The 23,159-nt window shown below is 33.2% G+C and overlaps 2 protein-coding genes across 3 annotated transcripts in view; one reads left to right on the forward strand and one right to left on the reverse strand.

The window, feature by feature from the left end:
* mtrex (Mtr4 exosome RNA helicase) overlaps positions 1 to 247 on the forward strand; it is a 31,778-nt gene extending 31,531 nt beyond the window's left edge. The window contains exon 26 of the mRNA XM_087790593.1: positions 110 to 247. Within this exon, the coding sequence (XP_087646719.1) occupies positions 110 to 162 (53 nt within the window). The 3' untranslated portion in view covers positions 163 to 247. The remainder of the gene's footprint in view (positions 1 to 109) is intronic.
* On the reverse strand, positions 175 to 19,918 carry plpp1a (phospholipid phosphatase 1a). Of its 2 annotated transcripts, none has more exons than XM_087790598.1 (6): positions 19,548 to 19,918; positions 10,848 to 10,999; positions 3,796 to 4,076; positions 1,992 to 2,049; positions 1,575 to 1,751; positions 175 to 626 (listed from the first exon to the last, which is right to left on the reverse strand). In XM_087790598.1, the coding sequence occupies exons 1-6, from the start codon at positions 19,603 to 19,605 to the stop codon at positions 510 to 512; spliced, it is 843 nt and encodes a 280-aa protein (XP_087646724.1). In that variant the 5' UTR covers positions 19,606 to 19,918; the 3' UTR covers positions 175 to 509. The 2 variants fall into 2 exon arrangements, with proteins under 2 accessions (XP_087646724.1, XP_087646723.1); XM_087790597.1 differs by lacking the exon at positions 10,848 to 10,999 and adding an exon at positions 13,217 to 13,371 and having other exon boundaries at positions 19,548 to 19,916.
* Between the last annotated feature and the right edge of the window lie 3,241 nt (positions 19,919 to 23,159).

Consider the following 23,159-nt stretch of genomic DNA (forward strand, 5'->3'; position numbering starts at 1 on the left):
TTAAATGTGAGGATTTTTGTCTTCGTGTTTGTAAATCTTTCATAAGTGACTTAAAATGATGCATTGTTGGAGCCGGAGGTCGTGACCTTTGCTTCTTCTTCTCCCGCAGGAATCACGAAGATCAAGCGCGACATCGTGTTCGCGGCGAGTCTCTACCTCTGAGTCACGAGTCCGTCAGGAAAACGTCTTTTTATTCTCTTTGTACATATTTTTATTTCCAATAAACGACTGTGGTTCGTGGACAGAAGTGTTCGGTTGAAGTAGCAGCGAAAGGCAACACGGACCAGAACCCCGGCCTCTGATCCGGGATCGCTTTCCAGACTCCCGTCTAAGAAGCGGATCCTGGATCAGATCCCGGGGGGTCGGTCAAAAAGCAGAATTACATTCACACCAGTGGCGGGACCCTCTAGTGGAGCATGCGGTTCCGGACCAGCGTCCGTCTGGCGCCGGCGAGCACTTGCAGGTTAAAACATAAATACTTTGGATCAAAAGTCCTGAAGAAGAAGATCTCAGTTCGGACTCTCGAAGTTGTGTCCGTTGGTCGGCGTCTCCTGGAGCGTCGTGTGCGGAATGTTTTCCTCTCTCCTGGCCTCGGGTCGCTGGAAGAAGCCGGAGACGAAGAAGACCTGCAGGAGCAGACGTGACCGTCGGTTAGGCACCGCAGTACTGCTCCACAACGCTAGGCGGTGTTTTTCCTTGAACTCCGAGGATCTGCTACTCTTACCACACAAACTATGTTAGGCTTGTGAGTATTTCTCATTATTCTACACCTCTGTGGTAGTAAGTAAGTAATTTATATTTATAGAGCGCTTTTCCAGACCAGGGTCACAAAGAACTTAAACAATCAAAACAATACTCAATAAAATATATACTCTAAAGGTCAAGATAATACTGAGAACAACACAGGAGTCTCAGAATAATAATAATACTCGAAGAGGCTTCGTGGTAGAACTCTGCAAGGCTTGGCAGCAATACTCCTTAGGCTCTGTAGTAGTTTTTTTTTTTAAATCCTGCAAACTATGCAAGGCTTGAAAGTATTTTTCTGCAAACTCTGCAGTAATACTCTCTACAAGGCTCAGTAGTATTACTCACTAAGGCTGCGCATAATTACTCCGTAAGGCTTGGCAGTATTACTCTGTGAAACATTGGTATTTCTCGGTAAGGCACCGCGGTACTAATCCACAAACATTGTGGTATTACTCCACATTACTAGGTGGCATTACTAGCTAAGGCTGCACAGTACTACTCCGTAAGGCTAGGGGATACTTCTCTAATCCCCATGGTATTACTCCGCAACGTTTGTGCCTATACTTCATGATGCTAGGTGATATTACCCTTTAAAACTCTGGTATTACTCCATAAGGCTTGGTTAGTATTCGTAGCTCAGGCTGTGCAGTATTACTCTCTCAGCCTCAGGGATATTACTCTGTAAGGCTGTATTACTTGAGTAAGGTAGTTGGAGTAATAATATGAAGCCACAGCTCTGTTATCAGTGAAGGTCGTGCCTCAGAACATGATAACAATAGTATTACTCATAATAAAGTATTACTGCGATCAGCTGAGGAAACACTGACCACGAGCACGGCCATGACGGCTCCCTGCAGCAGACCGACCAGGACGTCGCTCCAGTGGTGTTTGTAGTCGGACACGCGGGACAGACCGGTGAAGATGGAGGCCGTGACCAGGAAGAACTGGACCGTGGGCCGCAGGAGTCTGGCCCAGTCCACCTGCAGCCGGGCCTGAAGGTAGAGCTGGAGGAGGAACAACATGTTTACACTCGTCTGTCCTCGTGAGTCACTGGTTTATGACATCATGAGGACTTTATGACATCACAGATAAAACCATTAAAAATGTTTTTCTTTGTTTCTAAAAACAAAACTACATTTGACCTCGAGGTCAAGGGGGGAGACCACGGGACGAGGCCAGGATCACACGGGGTGAACCAGCTCCCACTCTGGCTGGAGAACAGGTCGTGTGTGTGAAGGACTCACCGCCAGGAACAACATGCAGTACATGGAGAACGAGGAGTGGCCGGAGTAGAAGGAGAGTCTGGGGAGGAAACATGACTCAGCATTTTTTTTTATCAAGAACAAAGTACAAACTAAACAGATTCAAACCGACAACATTATTTCTGCAGCTGCTTCACAACCAACAACTCTGGAGGGACGACGAACAACATCCCAGAATAAACACAAGTGTCACCCCCTCGGACTCACAACCATCGACCGTCGGTGTGTGTCGACTTCGAATCCAAACTTTATTGACACTGACGACAAAATCTGATGATTCATCACTAATTTTAAAAAATCTGGACTCGTTTCAGTTTGAGTTTCATGAGGAAACTTGATCCGAGCCAGACCTGCCGCTGTTGACTCACACAAACGCACACAACACACACACACACACAAACGCACACAAAGGGGAAAATACAAAGGGAGGGACTCACGCACAGAGACATGCGTACACACAAAGATACATACAACCACACAGACGCAAAAAAACGCACAGACACACACTCACAGAGACACACACTTGCTGAAAAAAACACAAACACACAGAGACACACACTTGCTGAAAAAAACCACACTCGCACAGAGACACACTTGCACAAAACACACTTGCACAAAAAACACAAACACACAGAGACACACACTTGCTGAAAAAAACACTCGCACAGAGACACACTTGCACAAAACACACTTGCACAAAAAACACAAACACACAGAGACACACACTTGCTGAAAAAAACACTCGCACAGAGACACACATGCACAAAACACACTTGCACAAAAAAAAACCACACAGAGACACACTTGCACAAAACACACTTGCACACAAAAAACCACACAGAGACGCACACTTGCTGAAAAAAAACACACTCGCACAGAGACACACTTGCACAAAAAAACACAAACACACAGAGACACACACTTGCTGAAAAAAAACACTCGCACAGAGACACACTTGCACAAAAAAACACAGAGACACACACTTGCTGAAAAAAAAACACACTCGCAGAGACACACACTTGCACGAAAACACAGACACACAATCATGTGACGATAAAGTGTTGTTGTACTTTGTCCTCGTAAACACACAACTCACTGATTCAACTTTGATTGAATCTCATCTAAACTCATCAGTTTAACAAGATCGTTTTTATCTGTCGCTTAGTGTCTCACTGTGACCTTTGACCTTTGACCTTTCATTTCTCCCGAGTAGAAGTTTCTTCACATCTTAAGAAGTTTATCAGTGTCGTCACAATATTTTGTGTTGAATCTAATATTTAAAATGTTTTTTAAACATTGGATTTTTATTATTGGTATAATTTAGTTTAAAAAAATGGGATTTAAAAAAAATATTGTTTTTTTTTTTATATTCTAATTCCAATAATCCAAAAATATATTTCCTAAATTCAACGTTTAATTCTTAGTCTTTTTAAATCAATATAAAAATGTTTGTATAATCGTGTCGCATGATTGGCTGAAAGTTGGATCCAGTATCTCGGTGCTCTGTTGGTCATGTCTGGCGACTCTATTACACCAACATGTTTATATTGCATTTAAAAGACTACGAATGAAAAAAAATGCATTAATTTAGCAAATATATTTTAATTCCAGTATTTTAAAGTAAACAAACTCAACCTTTCAATGTACAAATAATTAAACTATTCACTAAATTCAATTCTTAAAAATATAAAATTCAATAGAAAAACCCATAGTTTCAACATTCCAATGACAACATTGAACTTCCTTCCCGTAGCCACACTTGTCCTTCCCTGTGAAACACACTGACCTGCCCTCGTTGGACTTGATGGCGTCACCGGTGCACACGAAGTCCTCCACGTAGGCGCCGACGGTGCAGTTGAAGGTCGTGGGGTCGGGCCGGCACACGTCCAGGAAGTGCGGCCGCAGGCGCCCGATGGAGTACTTGGCGATGTCGGTGAGCGACTGACTCATGGCGGCGCCGAACAGGAAGGAGCCGACGGCCTTGTAGACGCAGGCGAGGTAGTTGCCGAAGCCAGACTTGGACGTGACGCGCTGCAGGTTGACGGACACGCACTCGCCCACGACCATCTGGGGAGAGAACGAGGGTCAGGGTGTCGTGCAAACAAACACTAAACGTGACATGAAGCAGGAAACATGGAGGACGACCATGAATGTTGCTTATGAAGTTTAGTTCGGTATTTTATAACCTTTTTCTTTAGAATCAACTTTTAATCAATAAAGATTTTTAATAGTTTTTGGTGTGTTTTTGTGTTTGTTAGTATTTAGCACTGGGGTTACCATGACAACATCTAAAAAGTCTAACTTTATTAAGTTCATTTTTTCATTAATTTTTAATTTATTAAAAAAATCATGTACATTTAGTTGTTACATCTGTATTTTATAACCTTTTTCTTTAGAATCAACTTTTAATCAATAAAGATTTTTAATCATTTTTGGTGTGTTGTTGTGTTTGTTAGTATTTAGCACTGGGGTTACCATGACAACATCCAAAGAGTGTAACTTTATTAATTTTATTCAATTTAATTAAAACAATTAAGTACATTTAGTTGTTACATCTCTATTTTATAACCTCGTTTTAATTTAGAATCAACTTTTAATCAATAAAGATTTTTAATCATTTTTGGTGTGTTGTTGTGTTTGTTAGTATTTAGCACTGGGGTTACCATGACAACATCTAAAAAGTCTAACTTTATTAAGTTCATTTTTTCATTAATTTTTAATTTATTAATAAAATCATGTACATTTAGTTGTTACATCTGTATTTTATAACCTTTTTTTTCTTTAGAATCAACCTTTAATCAATAAAGATTTTTAATAATTTTTGGTGTGTTTTTGTGTTTGTTAGTATTTAGCACTGGGGTTACCATGACAACATCCAAAGAGTGTAACTTTATTAATTTTATTCAATTTAATTAAAACAATTAAGTACATTTAGTTGTTACATCTCTATTTTATAACCTTGTTTTAATTTAGAATCAACTTTTAATCAATAAAGATTTTTAATAATTTTTGGTGTGTTTTTGTGTTTGTTAGTATTTAGCACTGGGGTTACCATGACAACATCCAAAAAGTCTAACTTTATTAAGTTCATTTTTTCATTAATTTTTAATTTATTAAAAAAATCATGTACATTTAGTTGTTACGTCTGTATTTTATAACCTTTTTCTTTAGAATCAACTTTTAATCAATAAAGATTTTTAATAGTTTTTGGTGTGTTTTTGTGTTTGTTAGTATTTAGCACTGGGGTTACCATGACAACATCTAAAAAGTCTAACTTTATTAAGTTCATTTTTTCATTCATTTTTAATTTATTAAAAAAATCATGTACATTTAGTTGTTACGTCTGTATTTTATAACCTTTTTCTTTAGAATCAACTTTTAATCAATAAAGATTTTTAATAGTTTTTGGTGTGTTTTTGTGTTTGTTAATATTTAGCACTGGGGTTACCATGACAACATCCAAAGAGTGTAACTTTATTCATTTTAATTAAAACAATTAAGTACATTTAGTTGTTACATCTCTATTTTATAACCTAGTTTTAATTTAGAATCAACTTTTAATCAATAAAGATTTTTAATAATTTTTGGTGTGTTGTTGTGTTTGTTAGTATTTAGCACTGGGGTTACCATGACAACATCTAAAAAGTCTAACTTTATTAAGTTCATTTTTTCATTAATTTTTAATTTATTAAAAAAATCATGTACATTTAGTTGTTACATCTGTATTTTATAACCTTTTTCTTTAGAATCAACTTTTAATCAATAAAGATTTTTAATAATTGTTGGTGTGTTGTTGTGTTTGTTAGTATTTAGCACTGGGGTTACCATGACAACATCCAAAGAGTGTAACTTTATTAATTTTATTCAATTTAATTAAAACAATTAAGTACATTTAGTTGTTACATCTCTATTTTATAACCTCGTTTTAATTTAGAATCAACTTTTAATCAATAAAGATTTTAAATAATTGTTGGTGTGTTGTTGTGTTTGTTAGTATTTAGCACTGGGGTTACCATGACAACATCCAAAGAGTGTTACTTTATTAAGTTCATTTTTTTATTCATTTTTAATATAATTTAAAAATCATGTACATTTAGTTGTTACGTCTGTATTTTATAACCTTGTTTTAATTTAGAATCAACTTTTAATCAATAAAGATTTTTAATCATTTTTGGTGTGTTTTTGTGTTTGTTAGTATTTAGCACTGGGGTTACCATGACAACATCCAAAGAGTGTAACTATATTAATTTTATTCAATTTAATTAAAACGATTAAGTACATTTAGTTGTTACATCTGTATTTTATAACCTTTTTTTTCTTTAGAATCAACTTTTAATCAATAAAGATTTTTAATAATTGTTGGTGTGTTGTTGTGTTTGTTAGTATTTAGCACTGGGGTTACCATGACAACATCCAAAGAGTGTTACTTTATTAAGTTCATTTTTTCATTAATTTTTAATTTATTAAAAAAATCATGTACATTTAGTTGTTACATCTGTATTTTATAACCTTGTTTTAATTTAGAATCAACTTTTAATCAATAAAGATTTTTAATCATTTTTGGTGTGTTTTTGTGTTTGTTAGTATTTAGCACTGGGGTTACCATGACAACATCCAAAGAGTGTAACTATATTAATTTTATTCAATTTAATTAAAACGATTAAGTACATTTAGTTGTTACATCTGTATTTTATAACCTTTTTTTTCTTTAGAATCAACTTTTAATCAATAAAGATTTTTAATAATTGTTGGTGTGTTGTTGTGTTTGTTAGTATTTAGCACTGGGGTTACCATGACAACATCCAAAGAGTGTTACTTTATTAAGTTCATTTTTTCATTAATTTTTAATTTATTAAAAAAATCATGTACATTTAGTTGTTACATCTGTATTTTATAACCTTTTTTTTCTTTAGAATCAACTTTTAATCAATAAAGATTTTTAATAATTTTTGGTGTGTTGTTGTGTTTGTTAGTATTTAGCACTGGGGTTACCATGACAACATCCAAAAGTGTAACTTTATTAAGTTCATTTTTTTATTCATTTTTAATATAATTAAAAAATCATGTACATTTAGTTGTTACATCTGTATTTTATAACCTTTTTTTTCTTTAGAATCAACTTTTAATCAATAAAGATTTTTAATCATTTTTGGTGTGTTTTTGTGTTTGTTAGTATTTAGCACTGGGGTTACCATGACAACATCCAAAGAGTGTAACTTTATTAAGTTTATATTTAATTCAATAAAATAAGATTTTTTAAAACTTATAATTACATATTTCTGTCTAATATCAAGTCATAAAATCAACACATAAACAAACACAGTTTTAATAAAGTCAAGTTTTATTTTAAATTGGTTGTCATGGTAACCAAAACTTTCAGACACCATCAGCTAAAGTTAACAAAATAAAACTAAATAAATATTTGAACGAGACGATCAGGAAACGTTTATAAAATGATGCGGAAACAAAAGTTTTGGAGATTTTGGAAGAAAAAAGAGTTTGTTTTCTCGTAACTTGTATCTGTTCGTGTAAGAAAATAAATAATTAAACACAAACAAACAATAGAGAAACTAAAATAAATTTAATTTCACGTCAACGTGGCGACAAATGTTTTTTTTATGAAGTCTTTGATGTTGTTTTAGGGTTGCTATAGCGATAGTTTACACACAGATGCTAATGCTATGCTAACATCACCGGTGGTTAAAAACGTTTTTGGTCGTAAGAAATCACGAGAAAGTGTTTTATTGATTTTATTGATACTTTTTTTTGGAAAAATACGTATATTTATTCAAAGAAATACAGGACATCAGTCGACACCATTAACATATATTTTTTGTTCCATTCTTAGTCAAACAAATGCTAAATTTTCCAAACAAGAACAAATGAGTCTTGAATTTAAATGTGTGACTTTAGATGAAAAAAGTCTTAAAAGTTTATATCTTTACTGTCGTTTCGTTCTGTGAAAACCGAAGATCATTTGTTTTGTGCTTTTGTTTCCCTTTTCCAGAAGCATTTATTTGACACATTAATGAAACTTTTAATTAACAATTAATGTTCGAAGACAATAAAATATATTAAATTATTTCCCCTTTTTTTTTATATTGAAACGTTGAACTGGTTTTTTTTTTATGAATTGAAAAATGGTTATTATTTATAAAGAAATATTTATATTCAGGTTAAATAATAATATATATATTTTATATTTTAAACATTAATATAAAAGGTTGAAATATTATCGTGTTAAATCATTTAATTAAATAAAATAAAAAATAAAAATCTGATTTAAAGGTTGAATTATTTTTCAATATTTGAAACATTAATATAAAAGGTTGAATTATTTTTGTTTTAAATTAATTAATTAAAAACATTTGTGTTGAAAGGTTGTTTATCTTATAATTGATTTGAATACTTTTCGAAAATTAATTAGTTGTTTTTTTGCTTTTTTACACGTGTAATAATCCAACATTTTCCCCTCAAAAAAAAAGGGAATTTATACAGTTTTTTATATATTATACCGAAATGGATGCATTTTTTTTTTACACGTAGAGTTAAATCTTCTAATTCCAATATTAATATTTATATTTACATTTTTTAATCCCTAGTCTTTTCAATTCAAATCAAATGTTATAATTGTGTCAAAAAACAAACATGAATAATATTCCATCATATTTATATAAAGGATTAATGGCCACGAATTAAAAATATATTAAATTAAAAAAAAGTATTCTTGAATTATTGAAATCAGAATATTAAACTAAATTAATTAAACTATCTGTAACTAGTGATGTGTTGATGAAGCTTCACGAATCAGAGTCATTACCTTCAGAGTCCACTAGATGGCGTCTCTGCACTATTTTCCTTCGTATCGAACGACTCGTGAACTTTAATCGTGTCACGCGAGTTAAAAAAGCCTGAGAACAAACAGACTCTATATGTTAAATAACAACCAAGAGATCATTAAACCATCAATGCAGTCACATGACTCGTGACCTTTGTCTCCAGAAAACAAACTGGTGTTTTTCCATCAGCTAATGCTTTGTTTTGATGAAAGTCATGTGACCACGAGCTTCTCCGTGGAGGTTGTTTTATGAAAATACTTCCATGTCTCCTGAGGCGAAGAAAAACATGTTTTAATGTTTTTTTATAAAACATTTAAAGTTTTAATATTGATCAATTCATACTAAAACAATATGTGTAATTATTTGTATTTTGATACTTATTTTCAATTTCTTTTGATTTTCCTTTATGTCACGTACAAAATATCTTAGTTTATTCTGTCTTTTCATTATTTGTCTTTATTTACTGTTGAGTAAAGTCATTTATTTTGGGAAGAATCTGGTTTTTTTGGAGATTATATGTAAAAAGAAGGAAACAAATGGTTGGAAAAAAAGACTGACGCTGAAATATACGCTAAAAAATAAGTATATTTTGTAGTTTGAGTCATAACTCTGATGGAAGAAGTTTTTTTTACATGTATAATGACTAAATAATAATAATAATACAAGTGTTTCTGAAAATAAAATTAACTTGAATGAACAAATGTTACACTTATGTTATGTTGACTCTTATATCTTAAGAACTTTTTTTTACAACTAATATCAAGATCTTTTGAGGCTTAAATACATTTTCTTTTTTCTAAAAAACTTTAAGATAATTTCTTACTATTCATGTGTTCTTTATTTTGACTTTTGTTTTGGGAGCAACACACACACACACACACACACACACACACACACACACACACACACACACACACACACACACACACACACACACACACACACACACACACACACACACACACACACACACACACACACACACACACACACACACACACACACACACACACACACACACACACACACACACACACACACACACACACACACACACACACACACACACACACACAGTGTTTAAGTGTTTAAGTGTTTTCACTGCGTCGACCGTCGATCACACTCGTCTCAGAGAAACTGTGTTTTATTTGGTATTTTTTTATTGACTCGAGGCAAAAATAAATTGTATTGTTGTTTGTCTCGTGGACAACAAAGTGAAACTTGTTTTTTCTTTTACATCTTGTTGATTTTAAAGGTACATTAAAGAGACTTTTGTTGGGACGAATATGATTATAAGAAGAAATAAATATATATAGTTTGATTTAAAGGCTGATATTTTAGATTTATTTAGTTTTATTTATATAATAAGGACAAAGTTCTTATAAATAAAAGTCATTTTAGGCATTTCATGTTTTCGGTTCTTTGGTCACATGACTTACTACTTGATTACAAAATATTTATTTATTAAAATGTTCTTTTATAAAGAATTGGACATTTGAATTCAGTGACTTCTATATTGAAAAGTTCTATTTTTACACATTTAGTTTCATGTTCTAAATACAATAATGACAAAAACATAAAAGTGAACCATGATTGGCTGAAGGTTCGATCCAGTATCTCGGTGCTCTATTGGTTTTGTTTGGTGACTCTATTATACCAACATTTATATTGAATTGAAAAGGCTACACATTGAAAAATATTGTATTAAGAAAATAATATTTTGAATTATTGGAATAAGAATATCAAGATATATTTGTAAAAAAAAAAAAGGATTGTTTTTTTATTCAATTAATTTGTTGGGATTAAATAAAATAAAATTTAAATATAGAAATGATCGAATTCAATAAAAGCAAATTCAATCAAATATTGAATTCCATTGAAAAACAACATTTCAACAGAAACACAAAGATTGGATGCAACGAGCAGGAGGAGGAGAAGAAGAAAAGCTGGAGTTATTAGCGTAAAAAAAACAAGAGAGATTAGAAACAAAGGCACTTACAACAAAAATGGTGAGAGGAATCATTATTCCTCCTAACACCTGATAGGAAATGGCTTCCGCTTTGACCGGATACTTGATGGAATCGTCATTACAGAAAAAGCCTCGGCGGAAAGGTTTGTGTTGCAGATTGAGTGTAACGAAGGGCAGTCCCACTGGCAGAGGCGAGAGAACAAACAAACAAACAAACAAACAAAAAGAAAAGCAGGTTAATTAAGGTTATTTCAAGCAGACGTCACACTGGTGCAGGTGAGTCATGTGACCGGCCAGGTGAGCTGTGCGGGGCAGGAAGTCGCAGGAGTTAGTGTTAGTGAAGGAAGATCCAGGTGCTGGACCTGAACACAAGTCGGCAGGAGAAAAAAAATCATTCAAAATCATCGGCCAAAAATATTTGCAAGCGTCGACCACGTGACCATGTGACCACGTGACCATGTGACCATGTGACAGAACGCCGTGGCGCCGAACCTTGTCAGGGAAGAAGAAACTGAGAACGAACGGAGGTTAAACCAGGACCGGAAGAGGCGACAGGATCAGGAGTTAGTGTTGCTTCGTTGACCTGAATTATTCAATAAAATCACCAGTTGATACGATCCCTGTGTGTTCTTGAGTTCAATGAAAGTGGACGTCGTCCTCCTTCGACCCTTGACCTCATGGGATCAAAGGTCACGTAGAAAATTCACAACCATTTTATTTTGTTTATTTTTAGTATTCATTTCTAGTGTTTGAACCCGAAAACAGGGTTTTTTTGGTCAAAAATGCCAGTATTTATTGCCTTAAAAAGATTTAAGTGGAAAAACAAGATACAATAAAACAATAATTTAACATATTTATCTTGATGTTATTCATTTATTTTATATTTTTCCCTTTGAGGTAATTCAGTCGATCACCAGTTTTAAGTTATATTTAAACATTTGACTTATTTTCCTTGATGGTCAGTATATTAGTGAATATTTGAGCAACACGTGTATTAAAACACGGCGTACGTGACAAACATTAACGTCATTCTTCCACAAAACTAAAAGTTAAAAATTAAATAAAAAATAAGGGTATAAAGAACCAATAAGTCCCGTTTTAAAAACATGTTTGGATCATAGACATTATATTTTGTTTTATTTAATTATTTATTTTTTTACATACCGACTTAAATGTAGCAGCCACTTATTTGATTTATTGGTGAGTCAAATGAAACAAAAATATTCCTAAATACTAAAAACATTTCCTGTCCGTCTGTGAAAAAAGTTATTTTTTTATATTTCTGTTGAACCAATTAAATATATATTCAGATTATCATCGTTACTTTGTCAAATATAATGTAAAACCAAGAGGTTTACGTTGAATTTAAACGTCAACTTTATTGTCCCTTTTTTCGTTCTTGTGAGCTTGAGGTTCTCTGCAACAAAAAAACTTCGTATTGCAATATTTAGATTTAAAAATAAGAGTACAGAATTTTTCATGACAATACATATATAAATATTGTGGAAAAACATTGAGGAGTGTATTCGAGTATCAGAGGAACTTTTTGGCGACAAGTATTTTCTTTGCTTTATTTCTGATCCGGGCAAAAAATGTATAAGTTTATCAGTGACTACAAAATATTGAATTGTTCTAATTAAAATGTTTCCAAATGCTTAAACAAAAAAAAAAACATTTCACAAAATAAAAAGTTTCATTTTTTTGGAATAAGTGAGTTAAAGTATTTCTAAATTGAAAGTTTGTTGAATAAGTGAATGAATACTAATAATGTTCTTTTTACACATAGAGTTTGATATTTTAATTCCAATAATTCAAAAGTAAATGTGCAAAATGCAAAAACCTTTTACTTGCAGCCTTTTAAATTCAACATAAAATTGTTGGTATGATAGTGCCACCGAAAATACAGAATTTAAAAGCTTAAAAAGAACAATAATAATGAATTTATAAAAATATTTTTGTAGTTATTAGATTAGAATATCAAACAATAATAAAAAATACATCGATTTTTCAGTCCAGTTTGCAGTTAAGTGCAAACAGAACGACAGTAAAGTGTTGTCAAGGATTATAGATTAGAAAAGAATGATTTTAAAGACATCGTAATGTTGTTATAAATAATAAAGTCCAAACAAAGACTCTTGTTTATGTTTTAAATAATGAATGCGTCTCACGCTGGTTTCTTAAGCTCGTGGAACGACCTGTAACAACTTTTGTTTTACAACTTTATTGACACGAGTCTTAGGGTCGCTAATAGGATTAAGATCCATTATTACTATTATCACTGGGATTAAAAACTGGCGCCGGCGTCGAAACCCAAACAACGCTCCTGATTATTTAAAGGTCATGTTTTCTCTCAAGACTAGATCTATCGACTCGTCATGTTTCCTGCCGTCCTTACTTACGCAGCTAATGGGCAGCGTGAAGCCCACGGTGTACAGCACCGTGGACGTGACCGTGCTGGGGTGGAAGGGGTACTTGATGCTGTCATCGCTACAGAAAAAGCCCCTCTGGTAGGGACGGACTTTACCCAGGTTGAAGGCTGCCAGAGGCAAACCTCCTGTGGACGAAGAGCAGCGTTAGAACACAAGACATCGACCTTACCTTACACATCCTGTGACAACACGAGTACACAACGCACACACATGATATTTACCGCACTGTCTGGTGCACTGGATTATTAAGCGCACTGTCAATGTTTCACACTTTTTCTACACGTAAAGTTCACTGGATTATAGAAATAAAGTCAGTCAAACTTTACTAAACAAGTTCACAATGAGTTTCTACCGTTTACTTGTAACCAGGGCTGGACGATATATTGAAAGAAATATTGTGATATTAAAAGATGATAATAACATTAACATGATGATAGTTAATACACACTCTCAGACACACACACTCTTCCCTCGTTCTGTAATCACTTCTGTGGTAATCAATTAGGAGGACGAGGACCAGCAGGGGAACAGGTGCAGCTAAATGTTAATGAATTCCTTCGTGGCTCCGTCAGTGCGATTTACATATTGAAAACATGTGAAAATGTATCATTTTTTAATTGTATAAATCAAGCATTTCCAAAATGTGCACTTCAACCAATCAGTGTCACGTTCTGTAAAGTTGCCAATTTGTACTTCTATGTCTTGTTGTCGTTTAGGTCTCCGTCCGTCTGTGAACTGTGCTAAGCTCGGTTGCTACGGCGACGCGTCTTGCCAGCGCACTGACTTAGCTCAGTATATACACAGCAGTAATACTAACTCATGATCTAGTCAAACACTAGTGATCCAGTCACTCGTCTCTTTCAACCTCCTTCGTTAAAGCAACATATTGTAAGAACTTTTCATCTCGTCTCAGTTGTTTTCTTATAAGATCGTGAACTTCCAAACAAACCTGTCCGTCTTCCCCGTATGCTAACCAGCTAAGTTGTTAGCGTCATTTATAAAGTGTTATGTGTGCGTGTACAAGGAGGTGGATTTATTATTGATTTGGTGATATTGTGACGCGCCGGCGGCTCCTCTCTGATGTCGCTCAGTTTGGCGGGAAACCGATGCAAGTCCCGCGAGACTGAGCGTTAGAAGTGATATTTTTCTACGATAATGTCGACACTGAAGAGCGGAAATAAACGAAAGGGAAATATCGCATCTTTTTCCTTCTCTGAACTGCCGGACCTCCACTACAGTACCCGCTACTGCAAGCAGCTACATTTTTAGGTGAAAGAAAAAAAATGATAGCATTAATATCGATATCACAATTCAAGACACCAATATCAAATATCGCACTTATTCCCAATATCGTGCAGCCCTACTTGTAACATATAAAACAAACACCGTCCGATTCCGCTCAATCAAACATAACCAAGCAACGAAATTATTGAAAACATGTGCGATCATTTATATTTATTTATTGTATAAATCAAGCGTTTCTTAAACGCCCACTTCGGCCAATCAGGCACGACTTTAAATTGGTGCCCAGATGCTGCTTCGCTATTGGCCAGAACCAGAACACGCTCAGTAGTGAGTAACTTGTACCAAGAAGACACGGTTCCTCAGGGAATTCAAATTATTTTTCTTTGAAAAAACATGTTTTTATGCAAGTCTTGCGAATCTTTTCATTATCAATCATTAATGAAATTCTGTGTCTTGCTCAAGAACGTGTTGTGTTTTCTCTTCCCGTCTAAATCCAGAGGTCAAAGGTCAAGAGAGTCTCTTGCCAAGTCAGTTAGCTTCGTGGGATGATTGGCGGCAGCAGCCGGAGCAGCCGGAGTAACCGGAGAATCACGAGTCCGTCACGACAACAAACACACACTGGAGCGTCGTCAACAACACACACACACACACACACACACACACACACCTCACATTCTTTAGGGTTGAGTCATGTAAGATTACACAGAAATTAGATCAACACCCGAAATAATTCACAGAATCACGCAGCATTTTTCCAACATGACTCGTCGTGCTTGTTTTTTTTGTCAGATTCCTGCCAGGATGTCGTTGTGTTGCAGGAGCAAAACACAACAAGATTGTGACACAAGCAGTGAAGACACAAGGGTTAACACCTGAACGTATTCCTGGAGGAACATCGAAAATGTACTTCATTAAACACTTTACGTTGAGAAAAGAAAACAAACATTTTTAAGATATAAACAAGAGTCGTGTGGGTTAATGATGACAAATTAAACAAAGATTCATATTTATAAACTGTTGTTTTTACCTTTGACTTACACAACATTATTATTTTTCAACAATTTATTCTTGAAAATGAGTGTCATTAGAACATTGAATAGTTTCATTTAAAATTTAAATTGTTGAAACTTTGAATTTATTTTTTAAGCATTGAAAATTTTGAATTAAATGCAATCATTTCTATATTGAAAAGTTTTGTTATTATCGAATAATTTAATTGAATTTTTTTCAGGGTTTTCATAGGGTTTGACATTTTTATTTGCAAAAGCAGAAGAAAAATAAATCGTAAATTCGATTTTTTTTTTAATTCGTAGCCTTTTAAATTCAATATAAACATTTTTGGCAGTTTTGCCATTTTTATGTTGAATTTAAAAGACGGCGAATGAAAAAAAGATTGAATTTAGAATTGGCTTGATATTAAATGTAAAAATCTCTATTTTTATTGACTTGATTATTAAAAAAAAAAAACATAAAAAATATCACACTTGCAACAGGGAAATTATTGAGTACAGCTATTAAAAAGAAAATATATATATTCAAAAAAAGAGATTTTTTAAAAATCAATATCAAGCCAATTCTAAATTCAATCTTTTTTAATTTGTATATTATATAATTATATAAAAAAAACTGCTCACTCAAGCCCCAACTTTGCAGACATCTAAAACTTTTTGGCCAAGAGGTATGAAAAGAAATTGAATAGATTTGTAAGAGACGTAGAAAATATGTGTTGGTAGCAATGAAATAAACAATATTTTATAAAAAAAACAGCAGTATTTCAATCAGAAAATTCATAATTTTTACATTTTAAAGGTTTAATTCAACAATTAAATATTTTGATTCAACTGATATACATATAAATCCATTTATCTTCATCAAAATGTACATTTTTTCCTCAATAAAACTAAAGTAATGTTAGAATTATGTAATTAACAGCATTTACTTATCGTTAATTTATTTTTTTAAATCAAAATGTACATTTTTTCCTCAATAAGCCTATAGTAATGTTATAATTATGTTATTAACAACAATCTACTTATTGTTTCTTTCATTTATTTTAATAAAAATCTATAACATTCTATAGTTTTATTGAGGAAATAATGTAGATTTTTATTAAAATAAATGAAAGAAACAATAAGAAGATTGTTGTTAATAATATAATTACAAAATTACTATAGTTTTATTGAGGAAATAATGTAATTATATTATTAACAACAATCTTCTTATTGTTTCTTTCATTTATTTTAATAAAAATCTATAACATTACTATAGTTTTATTGAGGAAATAATGTAGATTTTTATTAAAATAAATGAAAGAAACAATAAGAAGATTGTTGTTAATAATATAATTACAAAATTACTATAGTTTTATTGAGGAAATAATGTAATTATATTATTAACAACAATCTTCTTATTGTTTCTTTCATTTATTTTAATAAAAATCTACATTATTTCCTCAATAAAACTATAGTAATGTTATAATTATGTAATTAACAGCATCTACTTATTGTTTTATTTATTTATTTTCATCTAAATGTAAATGTTTTCCTCAATAAGCCTATAGTAATGTTATAATTATGTAATTAACAGCATCTACTTAGTTTATTTCAATTATATTCGATCCATTTCTATTGTTTACTTGTTCACTGCTGCACATACAACAGTGTATTTCTTGTGGTTCTGATCTTCTTCTTCTTCTTCTTCTTCTTCTTCTAAACATTCTGCAGGATCTTCCAGGAAAAGGAAAACCCTCGTAGCGCTGAGTCATGGACGACCAGCGTTAATTGATAGGAAGCAGATCCACGATCACGTGACCTTCAGACGCTACAAAGTGCTGAGTAAGTCGACGCCGATGGAAACATCTTGGAGCCAGAGATGATATAATCCAACATGGAGGCCATTGTTGCAGCAGAACAATGGTGGAGGCGAGTCAAAGAAAACAGGAGCGTCGTCTCTGTACGTCTCGTGGATCGTTGTTGGTTCATCTGGTGTTTTATCAAATATATAATGTATATCGTTGAGTTTTTCATGTTGTTCAAGTGTTACTTATAGTTGTTGATGTTAATGTCATGTTAAATTGAGGTAAAACTATTTTTAACATTATATTTATATACATTAGTTCGATTAAATATCAATATCACAATATATTTGATATTAAACACTGAATCGATTTATGTTTTATTTACAAATACTTCATCTCTTGTCAAATACAAACATCAGCTGATAGTAAGTAAGTAAGTAAGTAATTTATATTTGTATAGCGCTTTTCCAGACCAGGGTCACAAAGCGCTTAAACAATCAAAACAATATTCAATAAAGTATATACTTTAAAGATAGTAAACTGAAGTATTGTGTTTACAATGTTATTAGATTAGATTAGATGTATTCCTTAATTACTCAAGGGGAATTTTCAGTTTACAGCAGCATCAGGAGAAAAATAAAAACAAATATAATATACATAAAATATTTAAATAAAAATAAAAAATATTTGAAAAACGTATTATTTCACAACATACACTATATACAAAAATGTACGCTATTTATAAAAAATGACAGTTTTACTCCAATTTAATTACTTTAAAGAAGACAATACATCGTAGTACGTACAGTATCTCGATACATTGTATCATCGACTCTTACAATACTCATCATATCTTCAGATTCCTGCTAATACACACTTGTATATTTAATTATTTACAATTAACATGCAAATATTCAAAGAGTTTGTTCATTTTGTGTTGCAATTAAAACAACGGACAATGATCTGACTCCAATTACTGACTGAGGACGAGAGGATACAGTGACTCCAGCTGCTTTTTAAAGCAGATGTTTGGACATATTTTGGTTTGAAAACTTCGTCAAGAGTGATGTTGTCAACTACAACAATAATACTACAAATATAGATCATTGATCATCAAAATATATCGTATCGTCGATCGTGAATCGCGATACATTGCATCGTCGACTCTTACAATACTCATCATATCGTAAGTTTCTTGCTAATACACACTTGTATTCTTTTAACAACACTGTATCAACAACTGAACTGTATTACATTTTTTTTTGGGTGGGGGGGGGGGGTTCACCTTCAAATCGTATTTTCTTCTTTTTTTGTTTATTAATTCCAATAAAGTGTGAAAACATAAATATATATATATATACATATCTTTTTAATGATTTACAATTAACATGCAAATATTCAAAGAGTTTGTTCATTTTGTGTTGCAATGAAACCACCCGGCGATGACTGAGGACGAGAGGATACGATGGACTCCAGCTGCTTTTTAAAGCCGACGTTTGGACATATTTTGGTTTGAAAACTTCGTCAAGAGTGATGTGGTCAACTACAACAACAATACTACAAATATAGATCATTGATCATCAAAATATATCGTATCGTCGATCGTGAATCGCGATACATTGCATCGTCGACTCTTACAATACTCATCATATCGTAAGTTTCTTGCTAATACACACTTGTATTCTTTTAACAACACTGTATCAACAACTGAACTGTATTACATTTTTTTGGGGGGGGGGGTTCACCTTCAAATCGTATTTTCTTCTTTTTTTGTTTATTAATTCCAATAAAGTGTGAAAAAATAAATAAATATATATATATATATATATATATCTTTTTAATGATTTACAATTAACATGCAAATATTCAAAGAGTTTGTTCATTTTGTGTTGCAATGAAACCACCCGGCGATGACTGAGGACGAGAGGATACGATGGACTCCAGCTGCTTTTTAAAGCCGACGTTTGGACATATTTTGGTTTGAAAACTTCTCCAAGAGTGATGTGGTCAAGTACTACGACAATACTACAAATATATATATATATATCATTGTTCGAAAAGCGTCAAAATATATCGTATCGTCGAATCGCGATACGTATCGTATCGTATCGTCCAATTATACAAACACCAAAATATATATATAAATGCAGATGGCGAAAAAAACACAACAAGATCCAAACAATAAACATAGTTTCCTGAGTCGACATGTGACTCGACATGTTCCAAACGGAAGCGAGGGACCGAGGCGAGGACACTCACCCAGAACGAGACACACTATGTCGAGCAGCACGAACGAAATCGCCCGGGACTCGAACATCGTCGCCTCCCGTGTTGCTCTTCCTTCCTCGCGGCGTTCGAACCCTCGACCCTCGCGTCACCAGCGACGTATAAACAAAGCGACACCTCGACGAGCAGAGAAGTCACCGGGGCGTGTAGAGGCGAGTGTTCGGCGCAGATAAGTCTTCTCTCCCGCCGGGCATCGTCCGGTGAAACGTCTAAGTATCTCCTCTCACGCACCGACCACCATTTTGAGCGACACCTGTCGCGGGCTGACGAACGCTGACGAAGACTGACGAAGACTGACGAAGAAGACCCCGCGCGGAGCCGAAGACCCCCCTCCTGACTCTAGAGTGCGCTGGTGACGTCACGGGGGCCGGTGCTGCGTTCATGTGCTTGTAGGAGTGTCGGACAAAACAATTCGAACGCTGATGTAACTCGTGGTTCTTTGCCAGTGTTGGCGCTTAAAGCTTAGAAATGCGAGACTTTAAATGCTGCTTACGGATGACCTTCGATACCATGAACAACTTTGTTTGAAACTAAGTCAATAAAATTAACTATTGCGATGTTTTTTTTAATATATATATAACCGATACGGAAAGCAACGATTTTCTATATCTTAGCATTAAATAATTTTAGTTATAAAAATATACAATTAATAATGGCCACACACATAGAATGATTTAAATAATAATAATAATTGTATACGTTTTTGCACGAGTTAAATGACACTTTACTTCCGACAAACCACTGGCCCCACCTAGCGTATTTAGGGTGCAATTACAACAGAAGGTAGATAGAAGGATGGATGGATGGATGGATGGATGGATGGATGGATGGATGGATGGATGGATGGATGGATGGATGGATGGATGGATGGATCTAATAATATAATAATAATAATAATAATATATTCTATAACGTTTTTTCCAATTAAAAATACACAGCAATACAGACGATAATTCATAAAATACTAATATTGTTTTTCCAGCTCACAGCAACACAGACGATAGATCTATAAAAAAAGAAAAAGTTTCTATAAAAAGAAAGTTCAAAATGACACAATCTTAATCTAAAGATATACATAGATCAAAGAAAAATAACAAAGACAAAGGATACAAAGATTAACATGGAATATCATCATCTTTTCGCTAAATATATAAATAAAACAAATAATAAATAAATAAAACTAAAAGAACAGAAACTGAATCATGTTCTCTACCCACTGTGGGATTAATAAAGTAATCTTATCTTATCTTATAAAGCTTAATGAAGCAGTTCCTTAAAATATATTAATTAATAAATGGATTTTTTTTTAAAAACTCCACAACTTACAAATGTGTTTTATTTTGAAAACTTTATTTGAAGTGACACAAATAATGTAGATATAATGTAAAAAAAATCATTAGAAAACATATTCACAACTTCCTTTTCACATCTTTGGTCTGAATCCACGATAGTTCGTTGATCTCTCAACGTCGTTTAATCAACATTTCATCAACAAAAACATTCAAATCCTATAAAAAAAAGATTTATTTTTCAGTCAAAGTTACAATTGAGTGACATTAAAACCCATCGCTGCAGATTGTGAAGAAAGTATTCAAAAGTAAGTACTCGCACATAAAGTGTAAAGTTCAGAAAATGTAATATTTAAACACATTGTTTTGAGGAAACTCTGGGATTGTTGACGTCAACATATTAAATAAATTGGAATTAAAGTTTTTACTTCAGAAATTAAACAAATAAAATCAAAATAGATCAACTTTACAAAAAAATGTACAGGCTTTTATTAAATGAAGTTACATTTAAAAAAAAATGTTTTAATAATTTAAATGGCGAGTCAATTTCAATCGGTTTTCACGCCCATTACATAAAAAGAAAAAGACAAATGACTTAAGATTCCACTTAAATCCCAGTTTTAATAACTATAAAAGATATTCCTTTAATACTCGACCAAACAAATAAAAAAACGCCCAAAAGAAATTGATGAATACTTTTAATCATTTACAATATTTCACCTTCAAAAACAGTTTCAGTCTCCTTCATGTTTTACCAGCAGTAACATCAGTCCACAAGGTGGCGCTCTCTGCCTGAACATTGCATTTAAAGACGCCGCAGGTCAAGAAGGCACGTTTAGAAAGAACATCTCCAGCGATCCAGATTCAAACAAGTCGTCGTCGTCAGAAATCTGTCCTTTTTTTCCAGCTTTAAACGCTTTTAAGAAACATTTTTTAAACAACAAAACATATTAAAATCCACTGAAATAAGGTCAATAAAGGAGTAGCTGCGGTTTTGACGCATGTTCTGACTTTTAAACTCAATGTTTCTAACTAATGACGCGGCCTCGGCTACATGTTAGCTTAGCGACTAATGTAGCTTGAGTGCTAACGTTGCTAATGAAGTGCTAGCATGTGCGTGAAAAGATTTTCGTATGAAGCTGAGAAAAACTAATAAATGTGGCTTTTTTAGCTGTTAAGGTAGATTTGTTTCTGTATTATTCAGTCAAAAAATAAATGTTAAAAATCGGCTAAAACATGTATATCTAGAAGCCAGAGAGGTCGTTGACCTTGACCCAGAGACAACACAAGGGATACAAACATTTTTTTTATTAATAAACACAATTTTTCCTAATCAGAATGTTTTTTTTTTTAACGAAGAAACTATTTGGATTGAAAATATTTTTGGTGACTAAAGCAACATACTTTTATTTATATATGTTTATATGAATGAAGCAATTTTCTTGATTGAAAATATTGTCACATGATTGCAGCAACTTTTTTGATGACAAAAGTTGATTTTGATTGAAGAAACTTTTCCTTTAATTGAAAAAAGTTATTTTTTATTGCAGCAAATACTTTCTTTTGATTGAAGCAACTTTTGATTGAAAGAAGTTGATTTTGTTTGAAGAAACCTTTATTTTAATTAAAAAAGTTACTTTTAAACCAACTTTTTTGATTGAAAATCATTTTCTTATGATTGAAGCAACTTTTCTTTAATTGAAAAAGTTTTTAAGCAACTTTTAAAAAATAAGAATGAAAAAAAATCTTTAATTTAAAGCAACTTTTTTTTGATTAAAAAAAGTTTTTTTTAAGCAACTTATTTTAAATATTAATAAATAATTTAGATTAAAATAATTTGTTATTTAATTGAAAAAAGAAAATTGAAAATCATTTTCATTTTCTCTATTTTCTGGAACAGTAGAGAAACAAATCCACGTCCATAAAGTCCATGTGAGTGTGTTTGACTCTGTTTGACTCGTGGTCCTTCAAGAAGAACCGACTCGTGGTCCTTCAAGAAGAACCGATCGTGGTCCTTCAAGAAGAGACGACTCGTGTTCCTTCAAGAAGAGACGACTCGTGGTCCTTCAAGAAGAACCGACTCGTGGTCCTTCAAGAAGAACCGATCGTGGTCCTTCAAGAAGAACCCATCGTGGTCCTTCAAGAAGAACCGATCGTGGTCCTTCAAGAAGGGACGACTCGTGTTCCTTCAAGAAGAGACGACTCGTGGTCCTTCAAGAAGAACCGACTCGTGGTCCTTCAAGAAGAACCGACTCGTGATACTTCAAGAAGAACCGACTCGTGGTCCTTCAAGAAG

This window comes from Callionymus lyra, chromosome 5 (genome assembly GCF_982586985.1).
Source record: "Callionymus lyra chromosome 5, fCalLyr1.hap1.1, whole genome shotgun sequence".
In the NCBI taxonomy this organism is placed as follows: domain Eukaryota; kingdom Metazoa; phylum Chordata; class Actinopteri; order Syngnathiformes; family Callionymidae; genus Callionymus; species Callionymus lyra.

Bases quoted from the DNA above. Each gene is read 5' to 3' on its own strand.
- plpp1a (XM_087790597.1), bottom strand. From the start codon at position 19,605: ATGTTCGAGTCCCGGGCGATTTCGTTCGTGCTGCTCGACATAGTGTGT. The intron at 13,372-19,547 runs GTGAGTGTCCTC...CTTCGTCCACAG, and splicing joins CATAGTGTGTCTCGTTCTGG to GAGGTTTGCCTCTGGCAGCC. The intron at 2,050-3,795 runs GTCAGTGTGTTT...TTTCCTCCCCAG, and splicing joins ATCAAGTCCAACGAGGGCAG to ACTCTCCTTCTACTCCGGCC.